This window comes from Echinops telfairi, unplaced genomic scaffold, assembly GCF_000313985.2.
Source record: "Echinops telfairi isolate 266 unplaced genomic scaffold, ASM31398v2 ScPeMD7_23;HRSCAF=83, whole genome shotgun sequence".
Lineage (NCBI taxonomy): Eukaryota > Metazoa > Chordata > Mammalia > Afrosoricida > Tenrecidae > Echinops > Echinops telfairi.
The window spans coordinates 44571303-44594594 of NW_022103920.1; the positions used below are offsets into that span (position 1 = coordinate 44571303).

A 23292-nucleotide genomic window follows, 5' to 3' on the forward strand; every position below is an offset into this window, starting at 1 on the left:
CAGGGCAAGATATGACAAAATAATAATTTATAAATTACCAAGGGTTCATGAGGGAGGGAGGAGTGGGGAGGGAAGAGAAAAATGAGGAGCTGATGCCAGGGGCGTAGGTGGAGAGCAAATGTTTTGAGAATGATGAGGGCAATGAATGTACAAATGTGCTTTATACAATTGATATATGTATGGATTTTGATAAGAGTTGTATGAGCCCCCAATAAAATAATTTAAAAAAAATACAAGGTAGTTATGTACTATTTCCTCTCCAACTCTAAACATAGATTTTGAAGACAATAATTTGCAGCTATAACTCAGCAATTAGGATCTTGACAAGTGACAAGACCATCCATTGCAAGAAAAAACAGAAGAGGGGATGGGTGATCATGCATATTTGCATTTTATGAAAGCATCCATTTTAATAATTTGGTAATGCATCAATTTGTATAGATCTATTTTAAAGCTAGCACATTTATTGTTTCCTTTGCAAATATGGCCAAATGAGTTCTGATTTCTCCAGCATTGGAGGGAACAGAATGTGTCTTTTCCAGTGTCACTGTCGTTGGTCATTGTGGCCCTCGCTCTGCCAGGTATTGAGTTCTGCTCGACCCCGTAGAGACGCCGGAGCTGCACTGGACTCCAGGACACTGAAGTTGGAGTTGCTTTTCGTTTCCCATCTAAGAATGTTTTAAGCCTATAAAAGCATTACCTTTTTTATATTTATAAGATGCCTTTATAGTTTAATTGTTGAAACAATGTAATCAAGTGTTAACTTGAGTATAAATTAAAATGTGTATTATACAGTACTTCTAGACAGATGGTATATGTTTTATACAAAGCCAACACTTTTTAATATACAGAATCTCAGAACTTAAAAAATATATATATATAATTTACCTGGCATTATTGGGACATGTGGTATTCTGTTTAGTGAATAGCTAATCTTTTTCCTTTTTGAAGGTCAAACTTTAAATTTTAATTACCTTTGAAAGAAATATTGCTCAAATATTACCTTTCAACATATAACTTATCCTCCTGAGGATAATTCAGGGTTCAGTCAATAGCTGTTCTGGGTTGTGCTCTACCGTATTCTGGCAGATGGGTACTTGCTCTAGAACAAAGGACCCTAGTCAGCTCAGTTTTTGAAATTTCTTCTGAATACATTTTATACTCTAACTCGTCCTCCATCTCTTCCAGGCTCACAGTGTGTCTGCTTTCAGACGTCCCCCCCCCCCCCCCCCCAGTACACTCATACACACCTCCTCTTAAATGCACTGCTACAGTGTATCTCCCTGTGACTCTTACTCACTTGAGGATGGGTGAAGGAGGAGGGAGGAGAATACGTTAAAATTAGAAAATCTTTGGATATCACTGGAAAATTAGTATGCCTGGACATTCTTGAAGGTAGATATGATAGCAACTGTTCTTTTGCAGTGGGTTTACACATCATACCAAATCTAATAATATTTGCTCTTTTCCCAGGAAAACAGATGGCTGCATTAAAAAAAAAAAAAAGTCTTTGGGAGTTTAATGGAGACAATTTCCTCTCACCCGTAGAGAATAAGAGCAGAAATAGGAGCCTCTGATTTTCTTGGAAACGATCTGGCGACGATGGTGAAAGCTTTCAGTTCCTGAGGGCCGAGCAAGAGGGGGTAGATCTCCTCAGGAAAAGGCACTATCCAAGATGCCACCCTAGCGCCACCGGGCACGTTTCTCTGCAGCCACGTGCGTGTCCTCAGGTGTGGCAAGTGTGCGCAGAGGGAGGAAGAAATCAGGTTATTTTACCTCAGACCTTTTCTTTTTCTTTTCTACACTCTGTCTATTCATCTCTATCTCAGCCTTCTGTACATTGTTTAAAATGTGTGCTTATACTTCTTGAAAGTTAAATTATGCCAATTATGGTTCTACTCATTAACTTCTTAGAGAAGGAATTGAACTTTCACATATTATGAGAACACATAAGGCTACCCTCAAGTAAAAAGAAAAGAAAGAGATGGCGTGAGTGTAGAAAGATCTTACTGAATGAAAATAACAACCAAAGCAAACAGAAACCTTGACTGGCATTGAGTTAATTCCGACTCTAGCCATCCGCCCTCTGTAAGGTTTCTGAGACTACATGTCTTCAGGGGAGCAAACCACCTCGTTCTTCTGATTAAGCAGGTCTTAACAGCTGACTCTGGGGTGAGCGGACCAATAGCCAAACCACAGCCCCAAGAATGTTTCTTCTCAACTCACTGCTTTTGAATAGATCCAGACTCCTAGCAACCTTTGCAGGTCGAGTAGAAACCTTTGGTTTCTGAGATGCAAAATCTTTATAAGCGTCTCGGCTTTTTCCAGAGACACCTCAGCTTTCTCTGGTGGGTTTGAACAGCTGACTTGTTAGTTAATAGCTTCTTAGCAGACTACAATTAATTAGTGATTAAAATTTTACTTCCACTTATTTTTCATTAGCCCAAGAGTAAGATAATAATACTCAAATGTTTCCCTGCTTATAATTTATTGAGAACCAGCCAAAAAATGTCAGCGAAGTACATAATGAATTCTAAGCACCGCACGCCTGCTTTGGTTACAAAGCCTTTCCATTCTTTTAGGCTAAAATGCCCATACTAGTTCCCTTGTGTAAAATAAATGAATTTTACATTTTCCAAATCTCACCTAGATTCCAACCTCTCCCATAGGTTTGGCCTCATTACTTCTGTTCTCTAAATTCTCCACTGACTTTGTACACTAGGGGCAGAAAATGAAGAAAGCCCTTGTAACGCGTTTGGGGGACAATGACGAGAGCATGGACAGAGACAGAGGCTATGAGAAAGGCGACACTCATTAATCCAAGAACAACGATGGCGATATCATCAAGAGAACTTGGGTGGAGAGAAGAGCTACTGGGGAAGCTGATTTTGTGAATAAAATCTATCATATTTAGAGCTGGAGTGATTTGACATATAGTGGCACCGTGAAGCAGTATAGAAAAAATAATACTTGGAGGCATTTCAGAGCAAGTTAAAAACTATATTATGGAGAGAGTGCTCTATATTAATACTTTGAATATGAAAGAGAGAGCAAAGTGGTTTGAGATGTCAGAACAAGGTTAATCATGGGGATTAACACAAGACCACGGTTACTACAATTATGATACAAGGTTAGCCCAAGACGATTCTAAGCACAAATGTGTGTTGTAACCTTAAATAACTGACTTAGAGTTCTTTGAACTGAGTCCCAGAATCTTGAGCCAGGCATATTGGGAATAAGAAGTTTCCATTTTTTAACTGAAGAGAACCCAGGCATTTATTAATTACTTCAACACATATATGTTAGACATTCGAAGGTTGTGAATCAGCAGTGATTCAAACAGTGCTTTGGGGCAGAGGCTGGCTTGTTGAGTAGGGTGCCCCTGACCACTTAACTGTGGGAGTAGGGCTTGTTAAACAGAAGTGGAGGTGGGAGCCTTCGGGGGATTTACTGTACTGGGGTTCCTCTGGGCACTTAATGCTGGGGGCTAGGGTTGCTGACCCACAGTACTTGAACTAAAGTCTTTGGGTTGAGGCTTAGGTGCCTTTTGGGCAACTATTAGCAGCCCTAAATGAACCTTGAACATGTCCTAACTGAACCAGGGTATCTTGAGCATTTCTCACTTGCATTGCAACTTCCTTAATCAACCCTACAATCATAAGCATTGTCGGTGAGTTCTGTGTGGCCGTTGCAATGAATCATAGAATGTAGCTCAAAAAAGTCGAGAATGTTATTTGAAACATAACAAGAATACATGGCCAATTATAATGCAAAAAAACCCAAACAATACCCAAAACTCACTGCCATCAAGTCAATGCTGACTCATAGTGAAACCCTGTGGGTTTCTGAGATGGTAATTATTTACAGGAGTAGAAAGCCCAGTCTCTCCCACAGAACTGCTGATGGTTTCAAACTGCTGACCATGCTGATTGCAGCCCAACAGTAACTACTACCCCAGCAGGGCTCCTGCCAATTATGACAAGGACATAATCAAGAAAATAAATCAGGGGAAGGGAATGGATAATGACCAGAGGTGTAATTTGGGCGAGGATGGCCATGAAAGAGTTTCTCAAAGGCCTGCTTTTGGATGACCATCTTACAGTGAGAAAGAAAATATGGATATTTGGAAGTAGCGCAACCGGGGCAGATGGAGTGACAAATCAAGATTACAGCCGAATTTGAAAGCACTTGCTGTGTTCGGTTAAAAAAAAAAAAAAGGAGACCAACGTAGCTAATCTGAGTAGGCTGAAAACAGTATAAATCAAACTTTCTACTTTTAGTTAAAACAGTTCCACTATTTGTTAAAACTAATAGTAATTTGGCTTTTTGTTGATCAGCAGGAATTCACATTTCGAGGGCCTTTAAGGTCACATTTGCATGCAAATAGTTCTGAATGGCATTCAGACATGGTACACTGCCAAATGATTCTGCTTTTTCCCAATAACACATATAGATATAACCGATAAAGAAACTGATCATTATTTAAGGAGGGACCGACTACTTCTGTGTACTAAACTTTAATTTAATGTTATAAACAAGTTGCCATAATTGTCAAATTGCCAAGCCTTCTCAAGGAGGACGTGTTACACAGAGTGGATTTAGGGCATGGTTGTATTTGAGTAGAAGAGAGCAGAATGACTTCAAGAGCTATTATTTTATAATTCTAAGCCAAACCATTTAACATATTTGTGCCATTTGCAGCACGACCAAGAGAGAGCTCAAGGTTTCAGATAATGTTTATATATACAGACTGGATAAAAGTTGCAGTATATAAAACCATTGACATCTGCTATAACTTTGTTGGAGATTGAGATCAGTGCTCTCCTGAAGTAAATACTTCTTAGCAATAAACATTAGGGTTTTTAAAAACTATTTTTGATGGCTTTTATTTCCCTTAAAAGAAATTGAGTATGTAGTAGTTACGTAATATGTTGTAAATTTGAGACTATTACGAGTAAATGGGTGGAGTTTACCTTGTCAATCGGGTCGCAGCATGATGACCTCATTTGGAGGCACTAAAGAGATAAATAGCACACTGGAGGCAGGACACACACTCACTCCCTGGAAGACATTCCTGCTGGCAAGACACATGAAGCTACGCTAGTCCCCTGGAGCTGCAGGAGTCTGGTAGAGACCCTTGCCAGCGCTGAGATGCTTACACCACACTGGATCTGCATGACTTTCCACCCATGGCCTGTGCTGTTCTTGAATTTGATGTTATTTCATGTGTTTTGTGAGTCTGAAGAGGAATTTATAGATTGGTATTGATCAGATGGGGTAATATCAGATTTATGGACTTGATCTGGACTGGGCTGGGATGTTTTCTCAATATAAAATTGATTGGTATTGGACATATGGGCTAATACCGGACTTATGGACTTGATCTGGACTTGGCTGGGATGCTTTCTCAACATACAATTGCGCTTCTATAGAAAGCTCTTTTACACATATGCGTCTCTATGAATTTGTTTCTCTCATCAAGCCAGACGAACACAGAGGAGCAGAAGTTAAGGGCTGGGCTGCTAACAGAAAGATTGGAGGTTCAAACCCATCAACTGTAGCGCAGGCGAAACATGTCTGTGATCACCCAGATTACAGTCATGGGAACTATGCGAGGCAGTTCTACGTTGTCCTGTAGGGTTGCCAGAAGTGGGAGTTGATTCAGTGGCAGAGGGTTTTCGAAAGAGAAAGTAGAAACTGAGTCTAACCAGATTCCCCTCTATGCCTCAAATCAGGAATATAGAATTTTTTTTAACAAAAAGAATATTTCAGTAAGTTTTCTTTTTCAGGTTTCAAATTCAAATACAAAAGGAGCTTTGTAAAGGTGGGCACTGGATTATAGCTCTCAAATCATTTATATTTAGATCAAATCTTTGAAAAGATTTTTATAGGAAGAAGATAAAGGGATGTTGCTTCAATAAATATAACTTTTGCTTTAGGAAGGTTCATATGCCAAATACAAGACTATGCGAGAGCACTTGATCATCCTTATGGGGGAGTGATTTCAGAGAAACATTAATGAGTCCTCCTGTAAAAGACTGATGTAATTAATCTGATCAGACTTCTTATGGGCCTCCGCTGGGAAGAGTAAACATACTCTTTGTGAAAATCACTGAATTTCAGATCCAGTGTATTAATCTCCATGTATTCACTGCTGCTGTAGTACACACAGCAAAATTACAAAGTACTCATCATCATTACTGCTTCCTGCTTTTTGTCCAATAAAAAAAATCAAAGGGCTTCAAAGTATTCAATCAATCGGCAAATACAAATAGAGTCTGTCTGTGGAAGCAGTGAAGGAAAAATGCACTGTTTTGAGAAATATTCAGATAGCAAAAAAAAAGTATTCAAGCTGTGCATGCTTTTTTCCCTTCTCAACTAGGTACAGTGTTAATGTGTTTGAGATTAAAAAGTGCCAATGGTTAAATGTAAGAGTCAGACAAGCAGTCCAATTAAAGGCAAAAGCTTGATGGAAATGAATTAAACCATTAGTCTCTGAACCCTAAGAATTACCTAATAATATGGATTATGAGAAGGGGAAAATAAAATAAGTCATATACCTGTGAATGTGGGCCTTATTTTAACAAGTTATCCTCAAAAGCGTGTTTCTATTTCTTTCAACTACAACTGTAAACAGTAAAAAAAAAACCAACCTGTAAACTGGTTAATATTATAATTTATATGGCAGCACAGAAATAATTTAATTTTTCTGAAATGTATGAGCGTATCATTTATATATTAGTATTAAACTAGCTTACATGTTACTTGAGGTGTTCTTCAAGTATCCTTTGGGAGTAAAAGGTCTTCAGAAACAGGTGGCTCCACTGTATATTTTGGGAAGGACGGATTTTGAGAGTCTCAAAAAGAGAGAGCATGTTGTCAGATTTAATAAAACTTCCAGTCTCAAGGCCTTAACAAAGGAGCATGCAAAAATAATTCACTCTCTGTCACTAACTCTAAACATAAGCAAAATCACTTAACACAAATGGAAAACAAGACTTGGCGGTCTAACATCTCTGAGTGGTATACAACTTCCCTGGAAGTGGTTTCCCTCCACTGCTGACATAAACTTTTTGTGTAAATATTCAGTGTTTCTAAAATACACATTAAATTGCATGGCCTACACTCTTCCATAATTGGAATATCTTCCAAAGAAAGAAAGAGAAGCAAGTATCAAAGAATAAAATAAAACGTTACAACCTTGATGTCTAAGAATGGCTGGACCCTTAACGACACGCTCCTCTAGGATCGACTGCTGTGCTCTAGGCTGGCAGGGCATAGTACACGCTTTCTCTTGTTACAGCACACAGGGAAAAGAAAAATGGAAATTTTATCTCAATGTGGGCTCCTGGAATGACAGCAATATTAACATCAATTTAAAAATTGATCTTCTCTTCAGGAAATATTATTTACATTTCAGTAGGCAGAAACTTGTGCTGATGGGGAAATGGTTCCCACAAAACAACATATACTGTCAATAATGATTTTTTGATGGAATACTATCTATCTCAGCAATAGATTCAGAATTTCAATAATACAGACAAATTTATGCTAAAATCAGACAAGCTGGGGCTGGTTTTAATGAGTAAAATAAAACGACTGTGTTTACTTTGTTGTCTCTTGTCTCAAAGTGCCTAGTTTAGGTTTACTTTCCTGTAAAATTTTATGTGCTTAATTGAGTACTTATGATTTGTATAGGATTCCATGAGCTATTCCAGAAATTATAGTGCTCCTTTGTGAGTGGATGTGAGAGAACTTCAACCTCGCAGTTTTCTTAATAAATAAATTTTAGAAGTAGATGTTTTCAGTAGTCCTGAGTCCCTATATAGATTAGGCTCTATGATCATGCGAAACCACATTAAGGGGAGAGTTAATATCATATTTTTCCTGCCCTCTGCGAGGTACTCAGATAACCCACCAGTCTTCTTGAGTTAGCCTTCTTAAAATTCTAAGGCGGAAAGGAAGGAAATGGAGCTTGAAAATCATGAGACTTCTAATAGATGTGTAATAACTCTGTTGAATTTTAAACATCCCCAACAAAACATAGTCGTGGATATTAAAGCAGAAGTGTGGCTCTGGAGCATGATTTTCTATGATCTCAATTAAGGAATCAAGTGCACAATTAGCCCAAGTCCACTTCAGGGAAGATGGGGTTGATGAATTTAGAACATAGGCTGAGGTTGACAAGTGGTGTGAGTGATCAGGAAACATGAGCGCCTACCAATGCAGACCACACAAAGTAAGCAGTCAGGAAGAGGAGCATAAGTAAATGTGGTGAAGAAAGCTGATGGTGCCCAGGTATTAGAAGATATATAGTCTGGGGTCTTAAAGGCTTGAAGTTAAACAAGCAGCCATCTAGCAGGGAAGCAATAAAGCCAACATGGAAGAAGCACACCAGCCTGTGTGATCACGAGTTGCCGATGGGTTCAGGTATCAGGCATCAGAAGACCCCAAACAAAAAATGACATTGATGTGAATGAGGGGATTTAGAATGCAGGCCCAAAGTCCATCTGTAAAAAATTAGGCAACCCCTGACAGATGGGGCACAGGAAGGAATGAGCCAGCCAGGGTGCAGCATAGCACTAAGGAAGCACACAACATTCTTCTAGTTCAGCGGTTCTCAAGCTGTGGGTCACAAACCCTTTGGGGGTCGAATGACCCTTTCACAGGGGTTGCCTAAGACCATCAAAAAACACATTTTCCCAATGGTCTTAACCGAGACACAGCTCTATCCATCTCCAGGAGGGTCCACCCACATGCAGTTATGTCCACCTATGAGTACCCAGTGTGAAGACTGTTACCCATGCTACACCATGCTTCAAGACAAAATTTCATTTATTTGTAATCAGAAATAAATATTTCACAATATATAATTACATATTGTTTTGTGATTAATCACTATGCTTTAATGATGTTCAATTTGTAACAATGAAAATACATCCTGCATATCAGATATTTACACGACGATTCAAAGCAATAGCAAAATTACAGTTAAGAAGGAGAAACAAAAATAATTTTATGGTTGGTGGTCAACACAACATAAGGAACTGTATTAAAGGTTGCGGCATTAGGAAGTTCTAATTCTTTAATGCTTCCTCTCCCCACTAACATGACCCTAGTTCTACCTCACAAACCCAGCTAGACAGGAGCATGTACACTGGTACAGATAAGAGCTCTGACATTCAGAATCCAGGACAGATAAACCCCTCAGGAACAGTAATGGGAGTATGGATACCATCAGGGTAGGGGGAAGGTGGGGAGAGACAGGGGAGAGATGGGAGGAGAAAGGGGAACAGATCACAATGATCAACATATAACCCCCCACCCCCAAGGGGGACGAACAACAGAAACGTGAGTGAAGGGAGACAGCAGATGGTGTAAGATATGAAAATAATAATAATTTATCAGTTATCAAGGGGTCACGGGGTTGGGGGGAGGCTTGGGAGGGAGAGAAAAAAAGAGGAGCTGATACCAAGGACTCATGCAGAAAGAAAATGTTTTGAAAACGATGATGACAACATATGTACAAATGTGTTGATACAATTGATACATGGATTTTTATAGGAGCTATAAAAGACCTCAATAAAATTATATATATATGTAAGCAGTCAGGTTCAGACGCCAAAGAAATTCAGCACATTGGACAGGTCTTATGTTATGTAACAGATCCCCATACCTATTCACCTTTTTGCATTGTCTCATATCTTTACAAGTTACTTTAATTTCAAAGTAATTGTGATTATCTGCTTTCACCTAAATAACTCATGGTCCATATTTCAGTTATGTTTGTTATTCTTGTTATCTAAAGTTAGGTCAGGCTTATTACTGAGCTTTCTTCTATCATACGATTCATCCTTCAATGGTGCACTTTCTACTGGCCCAGGAATATGGGGTTCATTTTTAGCAGGAAGCCGTGGTCATAACTGTGTGATTGTTCAATTAATTGCACTCACGAAGGGCACTAACATTTAGACCCTTACACCCTTGGATCTGCACACTTCATTTTACTTTCAACCAGGTTGTACTGCATTTATGCATAAATATATTCTGGCAAGGACTGGACTTATGAAGCCATTTCTATTTGAAATCATTAACTAATCTGGTTATTCTAGATTGTTATTTCTAAATCTTTCATTTTAACAACAAATTTGAGGGTAAATGCTAGCTCATATATAAAGCTCATAGCAGCAGATAGTGTTAAATATTCATAGACAGCTACTCTTGCTTGTTGATTGATCAGTATACATGACTACTCCTTTAATATCTAGAGAAAGAAAAATGGGGTTGGATTTGTAGAGTATCATTGACTAATGGCCATCTTGGGAATATAGCATTAGGTCCTAGACATAAATCTAAACTAAACATTTTTTATACATATGTCACTGCATTATCTAATATAGGTATAAAAGTTGTAAATATGTCACTAATTTATCCTTATGTCATTAAATTATGCTATACAGGTAACACATTTGGGCAATGATTCCAATTATAAGTCAAGAAATTTTAACAAAATATAGCAACAACCACATCCAAATAAAACAAATGCATAATTCACTAGATTTATCTAAGCACAGAATAATACACTGTATTATGGACACATATCAAACTTAAGAAGATTCATTAATCTCCACTTTACCCCAGTTAAAAATGAACAGATGAGTATGTGCTCAATCAAGTCATGGAATAAAAATTTCCTTTACCAATAACTGATGTTCACTGTCCTAGCCAGGAGGGAAGACCATGTCACAGGAAAACTGGGCTTTGATTACAGACAGCTGATATCCTGGAAGTCTGACAGCAGAGCTTTCAGAACTGTCTTTGTCCAGTTGAGTAGCACATGACTGTTGTTCAGTCTTTTGAAAGCACCAACTGCAAGAAGACGTTCACTAGGTTCGCTTTATCATCCATAATTTTTTATGATCCACACAGTCAAATGCCTTTGTGTAGTAAAAACAAAAAACCCAGCTAAACATCTTTCTGGTAATCTCTGCTTAAATCCAGACGCCATCTTTCATCTTCTGAATAAATTTCCTGCAGCTCCATGGAACTATTTTAGAAAATATCTTCAACAAAAATTACTGTCATGTGATATGAATAGTATTGGCCAATGATTTCCATATTTTGTTGGATCACTTTTCTTTGAAATGAGTGCAGCTATAAAAATGGAATCGACTGCAAACTGGCATTGTGGGCGTGTCAGACCTACCCATCTGACATCACTGAAGAGGAGAACCACCATCGGCTTCAGCCCCTCAGCTAACGTCACTAAGAAACAGAATCACCATAAGCATCAGCCCAACGCAAATTGCTGTGAGGGGGAGGTCAGACATACTTCCACCCTCTGACCATGTTATCAATCTGACACCCTCCTAAGACACTCTCTAATCCTCTGCTGAGGTCAATAATAATTGCAATGAACACCCAGAACTTATAGGCCGTACTCATATTTAAGGACTCCGTAAAGGAAATAATGAGTAACGATGCAGGATCAGCAATGACTCAGGATACTATTCTTTGATCAGTAAAGCATCTTTTCAGCTATGCTAACAATCAGGCCTCTCTTGGGTCCTAGGCCCCTTAACCCTCACCCTGGTCTCTTTCCTACTTGAGTGTTACAAAGCAATTTAGCATTGCCAATAAGTTCCCAGTGTCACCCTACTCCACCAGGAAGCCTCCAACCCGAAAGCTCTTACCTCTCTTGGTCTATATGTTTGCAAGCCTTGTTCAAGGGATCATTGCCACAGGGACACCATGCCACCAAGAAGCCTCTTGCCTGAAGACATTCAAGTGTCTCATTCTGTGCCAGAGCAGGGAGAAAGAGGGCCTTCTATGCCCATAAATAGTTACAGTCTCAGAAACTCACATAGGGTAATTGTACCATGTCCTGCAGGGTCACAATGAGTTGGCATCAACTCCATGGCAGTGATTTTGTTTTTTGGGGTTTGGTGGGTCAGTGCATCCAGTGTAGCTCCATTATTCAATGGGCCAGGAAGCCACAGTGCCATCTAGAGCTGGTCTCCCGGTTCCGCTGCCTGTTTCTCTGCCACGGTGTCTCACCATGTTAATTTTGCCTTCTCTGGTATTACAGCTCTCTCTCTAGGCTCTGGGTCAAGCAAAAGTACTCTGATTCTTTCTCTTCTTCTGGTAATGAGGTACCATTACCAAAGATAAAGGTGTGGCTGACCCAAGTCATGGGAATTTCAACCACCTCAGATGCATGCAAAAGCTGGGCATCATATAAGGAAGATTGAAGAATAGTCGTTGCAATTGAATTATGGTGCTATCAAAGAATATTAACTATACCAAGGAAAAGTCAGAAGAATATAGGAAATTGTCTTGCAAGAAGTCCAGCTAGAATATTCCTTAAAAGCAAGGATGTCAAGGTTTTGTCTCATGTACTTTAGACATGCAGTCCCTAGAGAAGGGCATCATGCTCCAGTAAAGCAGAAAGTCAGACAATAAAAAGAAGACTCTTAATGAGTTGGGCTGATGCCACAGTGGGCTCGAATACAGCAATGGTTGTGAGAACAGCCTGGACTGGGCACTGTTTTCATTTTGTTGTGCATAGGATCTCTGTGAGTCAGAACTGACTTAATAGCATCTAACAAGAAGGTTTCTTTACCAAGAAAACATTTAAGTGGTTGTCCTCAGTTTAGAATTCATGACCAATCCTGAAGGGATAGCAATAATGTTTGTTAGAATGTCAATTTTCTTGATTCCTTAGCTCTAGCTAAGTAACAAGAATATTGAAAGATCTTGACATCTGAGAATGTGCTCTAGTTCTCCACCCAGATGGCTCTATTCTAAGAAATGTATTTCAAGTACAAAATATGGGTTGCAAAGCAATCATATTGTGTCTCCAAAGTCAGTTATGCAAATAAGTATTATGATTGTTGTTAAGTTCTGTTATGTACAGGTGAATGAAATATTGCCTGATCGAAACCAGTCTTACTTGTCAGTTAACAAGCTGGCACCGGACAGAAGAAACTTAACAGCTCTGAAAAGATATCTGATGAAGATTCAAGGGTAGCCCACAGTTAGCTCACAAAACAAAATTAGGTTTGAATAATTTCAGGATATTTTCCACTAAATTCAACTGGAGTGTAAAATCTTAGCTATTTAAAAAATATATTGATTTTACATTTCTTAACATCAAGTTTATCATGAGAATAATGGAAATTCATATGCATATTTAATTATTTTTTTCAGTTCATCTGTAGTCCACTAACTGAGTATTTTAAATACAAAAAGGAAAAAAATTATATTATTCATTAAAAACTCTTGGGAGATTCTGTATGCTAAGCCATAGATTTTAATAGCATATAAATGATATTTAAGCTAGATACATGCATTATATTATTGATATACGTAAAAGCTAATGATTATCACTGAATAATATCACAAAGCCCAAGGGAAATAAGCTACAAAATACGTGTGTATATACTTATCCTCTATGACTAATATGGTAGCAAATCTCATAGGTAATTTAAAATTGGCTATATCATAAACACATTATTTATTGATGCCATTTGAATTAACCTCTAATATCATTTTAATACTTTTTTCACACAAGCTCAAGGCGCTGAGTTTTTTAGTAAGTCAAGTACGTAAAATCACACAACCTGAGTGAGAGATGCGGTGGAGGGCCAATGTGCTGACATAGGAAAACGAACTTCTTTGTTCGGGCTTGGTGTCAATGGTTAGGCAGCAATGGTATGTGCTGCCGTATATGTTATGGGTTTAAAAAGACCTGTCCTTATTAATTATACTTTAATAAAATGAGATTCATCTTTGGACTAAATAAGTATGCATATATTAACTTTATATCCATCATGACTTTGTGAGGCAGCCATGGGAGGTGTGAGTCTCAACAGCTTCTTCTAGTTTTGTCATCTAAAAGTTCATTAGATAGACACAGCCACCTGAAATTTCAGTAGACATAAACCATATGTACATAAACTTGACCTAAACATAAAAATGTCATCATGTCAAGACATTGCTATTTAATTGTATCTTCCCCTTTCTCGCTAAGACGATGATCTTCAGCTATATTAACGAGTTACTGAGTAGATAGTGAGGAGCTGAGGTTTGTAATGGAAGCAGATTCTGGGCTACATGACAGTGCTCTTTCCACAGAAGCAAACTCCCCCCATTATGTTTGTTGTCCATGGGGGTTCACAGGAGGCTTGTTCTCGTGGGAGAGCATTAGTGTTCATCATGTTGTCTGACAGTCCAGAAAGGGCGGCCAGAGAGAAGAGGAGGCGCTGGATAGAGCCCGAGCCAGCAGGACTAGAGCTCTTGCAGACGCAGCCTAAAGATGAAGGGATTTTGTCTGGAAGCTCACATCTGAGACACAGACAAGCAGGAGGCTACGAGAGAAGAATCAAGCCAGCTGTGTCCTAAAACTTTTCTTTAGGAAATAGGTTTTTAGAAGTACTTCATGAACACCCCCAGACCAAGAAAAGGTGCTCTTTCATGACCTGGCATCCTAATGCATGTGAAATAAATGAGAAAAATGTGACCGGCCACAGAAAAGCCACGGCAGGGGCAGGGGCCTTACTTACCTTCGTAGGTCCCACTTTCTAGGAGGGCACCGCTCTTCTCCAATTCCATAAAATCTTCAACAGTGATGAAAATGTAGTCCACTCCAGGGACCTCACCCTCCTTATGTGGCCTTGTGGTGCCTGCATAAGGCAAAGGGAAAAAAAGAAAGATTCTAGTGATTTGCTGTTGAACTTTAGAAATACCACCATACTCCTGAATATTCAATAGCACTTGTTCGTACACCCTGAAAATTGGCAGTTTACATTTGTCCTTCTGTTTGTTTGGTGACAGAAAATAGCAGGAGGTAAAGATTAAAGTAAATATACAAAGCATTTTTCTTCACCCAGCTCACAAAGAGTTCATTGGCATGGGAAGTGGCTGTGCAGATTGTAGAGAAAAATGCTATCCATTGTGTACTTTTTGAAGAGGTGGTCTGACTACGGGGTCACGCGTCTGCTAGCTCAGGAATTTATATATTTTGCTCCCATGAATGGACTTGCATTGTTCTATACACTGCTGGGCTATGAACATAAACTGTCATGGAAAAATAAAAACGTTAGCAAAGTATCACGTTATCATTATAGTTTCATGATCTCAAAAAATATCTATTTTATAATACATGTTTTATTGCATAATAAATGCTCAACATGTTGCACCAAAGAGAAAATCTTTATTTTATAACATGATAAAATGATATATTATATACTTTAATTTTATATATTATAATATATTAATATGCATTATATAATACTTTAGAAAAGCAAACCGATTTCCATCCAATCAATTCTTACTCATAGGGACCTTATGTAGGGTTTCCCAAGCTGTATGTGTTTATAGGAGCAGAAAGTTTCATCTTGCTCCTATAGAATAGCTGGTGGGTTTGAACCATTGATTGTGCAGTTAGCAGTCTAGTGTTTACCAGACAGTGCCAAATGTAATTTATCATCTCTTACACAAAATAATTTTGAATTTATAACACCTTTGACTAAAGAGCTGCAGAAATGCTTATTACAACTGATATTAAATTATTAAATGTGAATTGAAATGGAGTAATTCCATTTAGTAAGTTATTATAAGGCTAGTAATGTAGTACCTCAATTGACCAGTAGATCTTCCGTAAATCACATCACACAACCTCTCCAATGCTTCTCCTAAATGGCTGGCCTCCTCTCTTTCCTCCCTGTCTTTTATTCTGCCCGAGTTGGGAGAAGAGTGCCTCTCAGAAGCTGCTTAGTGGATCCCTGCTCTCGCTTTCCTGCATCAGCTAGAGAATGCATGGACCTGCTTGGGGCTGAACGGACAAAGGTTCACATGCTCATTTGTTGCTCAGTCTAGCTTCGCAGGAGAACTTGGGTTGCTAGCCCTGCTCTCCAGTTTGCGAGAAAAAACAGAAAGGGAAGCATTAGAAATGGTTTGTTTTCTTTAACGTGCCCCACTCTGCCTTATCCACACAAGGACTCTAGACGGCAAATCTATAAGCAGCCCATTGGTGGGCTTCTTCATATTTAACAAGGCTGTGAAAATAGCCAGTCAGATCTCTTTTGGGGTTATTAGAATCAAATCTGGACTGCAAAAAGGGGAAAATAATACATGCCAGAATGCATAATATACCAGAGAAATTGATTTTTAGTGAAAATGAAATATTTTCATTGAATTTTTTTTTAAGTTTTTGAAGGCATTATTTTCTAAAATTAAATTTTACAATCTTTCTTTGGGGATTGCAAAACACCCCCACCCCATAATCATGTTTAATGACTTTCCACTGAATTTGCTATTTTATTTTGTTTAACTGCACAGCATTTTGCAGTATTTCCTACTGCTTTTATGTTATAAAATATAAACCTCCCACGCTTTGTATGCATAATGTTGTCAAATTAATGTTTCTATGAGAACCTTAACTTTCAATTTCCTGACTTTTATGTGCTTAACCCATGTGAATTAAAAGTGCATTAGCATGGTTTTTGGCAGTAGATTTCTTTTCCTGTTTATTTAGAATCCACTCTAATTATTAAGAAAAAAATCATATACAAAAGATTCAATTTTCCATCCTGACTTTTCCTCGGAACATTTCAGCAGCTACATGCATTGATTAATTAACTGCTTGAAGAACGCTACAGGTCCAGCGTACTGTGTGCTAAGACCAGATACTTCAGGGCAATTTCGAGGACTGCTGACTTGCATGTAACCCAGCGATTGTAGTCCAGTGAGCACGTTTGTTGGTTGTGTTCTTCTTGGAGGAGTCTCATGATGTTCAGCTCACTTGGTTTTCCATCTTCACCGTGGCCCTCCGGTCATTACGATTGTTTTTGGTCTTGACATTCAGACTTGGAGTTCTTGAAACAGTGCTGTCTGCCACTGCTGACCAACCTGGTGCCAGCTGCCTTCTTAACCTGTCAGCATTTCTACCTCCTGGTTGAAGAAGTTCTTTTTAATTTCACACTGCCTTAACCATCTTTGATATTGACTTCTCATTCATTAGTTGTCATTCTGTTCTTCCAACTTCTGTTCTTCCAACTATTGCCGCCAGCCCCAAGATTTCTCCCAATTTTCTGGTAATGGTCATGTCTGGTTTGACTTATTTCCATAATTAGTAAGGAGTTAGGAACCACCTAGAATCTCTTCCTTCCTTTAGCATCTCCCCATCTCTCCATGCTCTTGTTGTCATTGAGTCAGTTCCACCCCATAGCCACCTTATGGACCACGGAAAGAAGCACAGCCTGGTCCTGGGCCATCTTCGCAACCGTTCCTATGCTTGAGCCCACTGTTGCAGACACTGTCAATCCAGTTCATGGGGGGTCTTCCCGTCGTTCACTGCCCCTCTACTTTACCAAACATTATGTCCTTCTCGAGAAGCTAGTCTCTTCTGACAACATGGCCAAATAAGATCACAAATTCACTTTTGGCCATTCTACTCATGCATTGCTGTTGTTACAGAAAATTCTGAGATTTTACTGACAAAATACAAATTCAGCCTGTCTATTAACAAACTGATGCTACTGCTGCCTAACAATTCTTTCCTACATGTCTTCTTGTCTCTGACCAATGACTACCCTTTTTCCATCTACAATTGCTTTGACTTTCAGCAGAAGACACTTCCTTCTTTCGGGTAAAGTAAAAGATCACCTTGAGTCAAGTGCCTACAAGGTTCCGAATTTATTCTTATAAAATACAAATTTTGTTTTGTACTAAAGTTACATACTGTGATGGCTTGTGATTATGCCAACTAGACATTCCTGAGTAAGGGGTGGGAGGGGCAAGTCCGACCTATCCATCAGGTCGCAGTCTGATGACATCTCCTTGGGGTGTAGCTTTTTTGTGTAAGAAAGGCACCAAGTAGAGTTGAATCCTCTTTAGCCCTTTACCTTCTCCTAGAGCTGGTTCTTGCATCTGGTCTTCACTCTCCTGTTGCATTGCCTGCCAATTCAAGGAGCTCCCAGCAGGCTACTGACAGTGGATTCATTCGGCTCACTTCAGATTCATTTACCTTTGCATTCACCAGCCGGTGCTCCCAACTGCCTCTGCTTTGCCATCTTGCTTCCTGTTCATCAGCTTCATCAGCTTATTGAAGAAAAACCTATTGGAAGCTTTCTGACCAATTCCAGCCCAGATGGTGTTGGCCTTTTACAGAGCTGTATCATGGGTTTGCCCTTGACCATCATTTCCGGAATTCATTTGACCTCTTTCTTGTGTTATATCCCCTCCTCAGATAATACAACTTCTCCTGTGGTCAGCTCCCTAGTTTTGTCAGAGCACATCTTTCAGTAGATTTCTGTCAAAGGATGAAGAGGAAGTTCAATGATACCCTTGCAAGTCTGCAAATGCCCCTTTTTCCTACCTGCACCCTTAATCTGCTTTCCCAAAGTGGCAGATCAGACTCAGTGTTTTAGGAGAAAACATCATAATGAATTCATTTTCACCCTCTTTGTCCTCGGTGTGCCATCACCATTCTTCCAGACAGGCAGGCTTGAAGCTCTCTCTTACAAGCTCTCTCTCGCCCTTGAGTACTCCTCTGCTCTTTTATTCTATCTCCAAATATCTTGGAAATGTTTACCTTCTGTAACTCCACAAGGCCATCTCCCAGGTAGCACTGCTGTTGCTCCATACACCATTCTCTTGGAGCCGCCCCACTGCCATGAAGGTGACCCCGACTCCCAAGGCCCCAGAGCACAAAGTAGAACTGTCCTCCCAGGCTGTATATCTGTGTATGGGAGCATGTAGCCTCATCACTCTTCCCATGAGCAGCTGGCAGATAGGGACTTTGTAACGACCAGCTTAGTGCATAACCCATGACACCATGAGGGCTTTCTTTGGAAGCAGTCATAGCTCTTTGACTGGTGTGCTTGCCTCCACTCTCTAACTCGCCCTGCTAAGGCACCAGCAGATCACATCCCCTCTCCAGAAGTCTTAGCTTCCCAATCTCTGGGGGAAAAAAGACTTGGTTGAAAAGAGAAGGCAGCTGGTGAAAAATGAGAAGTAAACGAATTAGAGAAAGCTAAAGTTGTATTATTGAAAACAAGTGGCAATTCATGCTCCATGAAGTTGTAGTGTTTCTTTAAACAACAAAAACCAAAATGGCCCTCGTGGTGGAGTGGCTTGTGTTGGGCAGCTAAGCACAGGGTTGGCAGTTTGAAACCACCAGCTGCTCCATAAGACAAAGATGAAGCTTTCTACTTCCCGTAAATAGCGTACTAGGGACCAGTAGGAGCTGTTCGACCCTGGTTTATTGGGCTGCTGTGAGCCAGCCTTCACTCATTGGCAGTGAGGTTTTGTTTTTTTCTCTCTTTCTGAGTTTTCCGAGTTCTTTTAAATGTACTTGCCTTGATGGAAAATATGAAAGGATATAATTTAAGAATTTTTATGTTTATGAAAAACTTCCTTATTGGCCTACCTCGTGTCATTCCCCTTCCTCTTAAATCTAAGATTTTCACAATTGGGATTGTTCATTAGTTTACACAAATAAAAGAGTACATCTTTAAAATATATGCCATAGTAATTCAGAATGTGAGCTGTGGGTCTCAACTCTGAGTGCTTAGCAAGCTTCCTTTATCTCGATAATCCTGATTTTATTTAAGTATAAAATGAAATAGTACTAGTAGCTTCTTCTTTTTTTAATACTAGTGGCTTCTTCACAGAGTTAATTTCAGGAATATGGGAGAAAACCCTATAAAGTACTTAAGCCAATGTCTGGAACATATTAAAGCCTCAAATAGGGATCTATTTAAGAACCGTCTGGAAGAACAGGGATGACATCACATAGCGGCTTATCCCCTGTTATCTGATTGCCACAATTATTAACTGAACACTTTCTATGTGCCAAGCATTATTCTAGTTACTTGAGACATATTACTAAATAATATAGCTTAGGATCCCTGCCCCTTTGGAGTACATATGTCAACGGATAGAGAGAAAATAAACAAAAACAATAATAAAAATGTAAGCCACACAAGTTGTCAGGAAGTAATAAAGGCTATTAATTGACCGTGAAATCTGGTCATTGTTGCCTATAGACTATTTCATGGGTCAGTTATTGAGATTATCTGTTAGTGTAGACAATACCGAGCAAATGTCGGAAGAGAAGAGCAAATGGTGTGAAAGGAAACTGATCTCACACCCTGCGAGATTCCAACAAGAAAAGGTGACCTTGTAATTGGACATCCCCTTGCTGAAGGGCTGCGGGGAGGAGATGAGCCAGTCAGAGTGCAGTATAGCAACAATGAAATATACAATTTTCCTCTAGTTCTTGAATGCTCACCCTCCCCCACCCCAACTATCACGATCCCAATCCTACCTTACAAATCCGGCTGGACCGGAGGATGTACACTGGCACAGATAGGAACTGGAAATACAGGGAATCCAGGACAGATGAACCCCTTCAGGAACAGTGGTGAGAGTGGTGATATCCGGAGGGTGGAGGGAAGGTGAGGGTGAAAGTGGGAACAGATTACAAGGATCTACATATAACCTCCTCCCTAGGGGACAGACAGTGGAGAAGTGGGTGAGGGAGACGTTGGATGGTGTAAGATATGACAAAATAATAATAATTTATAAATTATCAAGGGCTCAGGAGGAGTGGGGAGCAGGGAGGGAGGAGAAAAAATGAGGAGCTGATACTAAGGGCCCTAGTAGAAAGCAGGTGTTTTGAGAATGATGCTGGCAACATATGTACAAATGTGCTGGACACAAATGATGTATGTACGGATTGTAAAAAGAGTTGTATGAGCCTCCAATAAAATGATTTTTTTAAAAAGAAAGGAAAGGTGACCCTGTCTGCAGGCCTCGAGAAGACAGGCAGGAAGGCTCGAGAAGACAGGCAGGAAGCTTCTAGAAGACAGACAGGAAGCCTTGAGAAGACAGGAAGCCTCGAGAAGACAGGAAGGCTCGAGAAGACAGACAGGAAGCCTCTAGAAGACAGACAGGAAGCCTCGAGAAGACAGACAGGAAGCCTCGAGAAGACAGACAGGAAGCCTTGAGAAGACAGACAGGAAGCCTCGAGGAGACAGGAAGCGTGTCACATAGAGGCTTATTATATGTTGCGGAAAACTCACTAAAATTTTAACAAGAAGTTCATTAGTTTTACAATTTCTTTGTCCAGCTTAGGTCATTGGTTTAATGTTACTGTACAGTACAGGCATTTTTGAACTTTGGAAGTTGTTTTCCCAAGACTGAGAAGCAGGACAGAGCCTGATGAGGTGTGATTACCGATGTATGTGCACACACGTGTGCACACACCTACACAGGTGTACCTTAGCTCTTATTAGTAAAGAAGAAAGACAGAAAAATAGTGTGATGGGGCATTTCTTCAAACTGGAATTCAAGACATGGGCAATCCATTTACATTTTAATAATTTTACCACTGTGCCATCAGGGGTCCGAAAGCATCCCAAACCCCACTGCCTTCAAGTTGATTCTAAGGCAGGCAATAATCACAAGCTAGAAAGAATAGTTTTAGATCTATGAATCCAGGAGGAAAAGGTATTCCTTGGTGTAAATTGGCAAGGTAATAGCTGAAGGAGAAGCCAACTTGTGATTTATGAACCCCTCTTTGGAAAGAAATGCTATTCTAAAAATGAGGCCAATGCCCGAGGAATGTAATGGAGTGTACAATGGTAATTTGCAGCTAATGATAATTAATATCTTGACCCGAGAAATAGTTAAGTTGGATTTCTTGAAGCAGTGACTTACTTTATTTTTGAGCTGAAATATAATTACAGTTTCTTTCTCAAATCAAAAGATTATGAATAAAGAAGCAACAGTGTATCAAGGCTTGACAGCAATAACAAGTCATCACCTTGCTTTCAGAACAGGGTAGAAGATAGGGAGTATAAGTGAGGAAATACAAGTGATTCATCATTCACCATATACCTGCAGTTGAAATCCACCTTATTTTATTACTCTCCTATTTTGGGGTTGGGACTTTCCTGAGTGGTGACCTGAAAAGTTTATTGCTAACTAAATAAATAAATGTATTATAAAATAAAATTATTAATTAAATTATAGTTTATGATGCGCCTCATTCTTCTATGTTTTCCAGAGAACTTCTCCAAAGGAAAAATACAACTGAAAAGAAGGAACTGCTGCCACATGGAGTTTGTTTCATCTCCTGTAGCTTCAGTAGTGTAAAAAACCATGGCTTATTGTCTGACCATGTAGAAGGGATCAGTTATCAGACATCAAAGAATTGAAAATCATATAAGTGGGTGCTCGCTTTACTGACACAACCACTGAAGACAACGTGTGCATAAGCAAATGTGGTGAAGAGAGCTAATGGTGCCTGGCTATCAAAAGATATAGCCTCTGGGGTCTTAAAGGCTTGCATATAAACAAGCAGCCATCCAGTTGAGAAACATCAAAGCCAACATGGAAGAAGCACACCAGCCTGACTGACCACAAGGTGCAGAAGGGACCAGTTATCAGACATCAAAGAACTAAAAATCAGATCAGTGGGTGCCCACCTTCCTGATACGATCACTGAAGACAAATGTGTACATAAGCAAAGGTGGTGAAGAAAGCTGATGGTGCCTGGCTATCAAAAGATATAGCATCTGGGATCTTACAGGCTTGAAGATAAACAAGTGGCCAACTGGCTCAGAAGCAACAAAGCCCACATGGAAGAAGCACAACAGCATGTGTGACCACAAGCTGTCAAAGGGATCAGGTATCACGCATCCAAGAACAAAAAATCATATCATTGTAAAGGTGGGTGCGTGCAGAGTGGAGACTCAAAGCCCATTGGTGGGCAACTGAACACCCCCTTACTGAGAGGTTGTGGGGAGAAGACAAGCCAATCAGGGTGCAGGGTAGCAACGATGAAACATATAACTTTCCTCTAGCTCTTTAATGCTCCCCCCCCAACTATCATGATCCCAATTCTACCTTACACATCTGGCTGGACCAGAGGATGTACATTGGTACAGATAGCAACTGGAAACACAGGGAATCCAGTATAGATGACTCCTTCAGGACTAGTGGTGAGAGGGACAATGCCTGGAGGGTGAAGGGAATGTGGGGTAGAAAGGGGAAACCAATTACAAGAATCTAAGTATTGCCTCCTCCCTGGGGGATGAACAGCAGAGAAGAGGGTGGAGGGAAATATCGGACAGGGTAATTTATGACAAAACTATAATAATTTACGAATTATGAAGGGTTCATGAGGGAGGGGGAGGGGGGAGGAGGAAAATGAGCAACTGATATTAGAGGCTAGAGTGGGAGGCAAATGTTTTGAGAATGAAGAGGGCAACAAATATGCAT

At 39.7% G+C, this 23292-nt stretch overlaps 1 protein-coding gene across 1 annotated transcript in view; it reads right to left on the reverse strand.

Moving 5' to 3' along the window:
- The window catches only part of MAGI2 (membrane associated guanylate kinase, WW and PDZ domain containing 2), a 1552529-nt gene that overhangs the window by 676528 nt on the left and 852709 nt on the right, over nt 1-23292 (reverse strand). The window contains exon 3 of the mRNA XM_013004634.2: nt 14565-14684. Within this exon, the coding sequence (XP_012860088.2) occupies nt 14565-14684 (120 nt within the window). The remainder of the gene's footprint in view (nt 1-14564; nt 14685-23292) is intronic.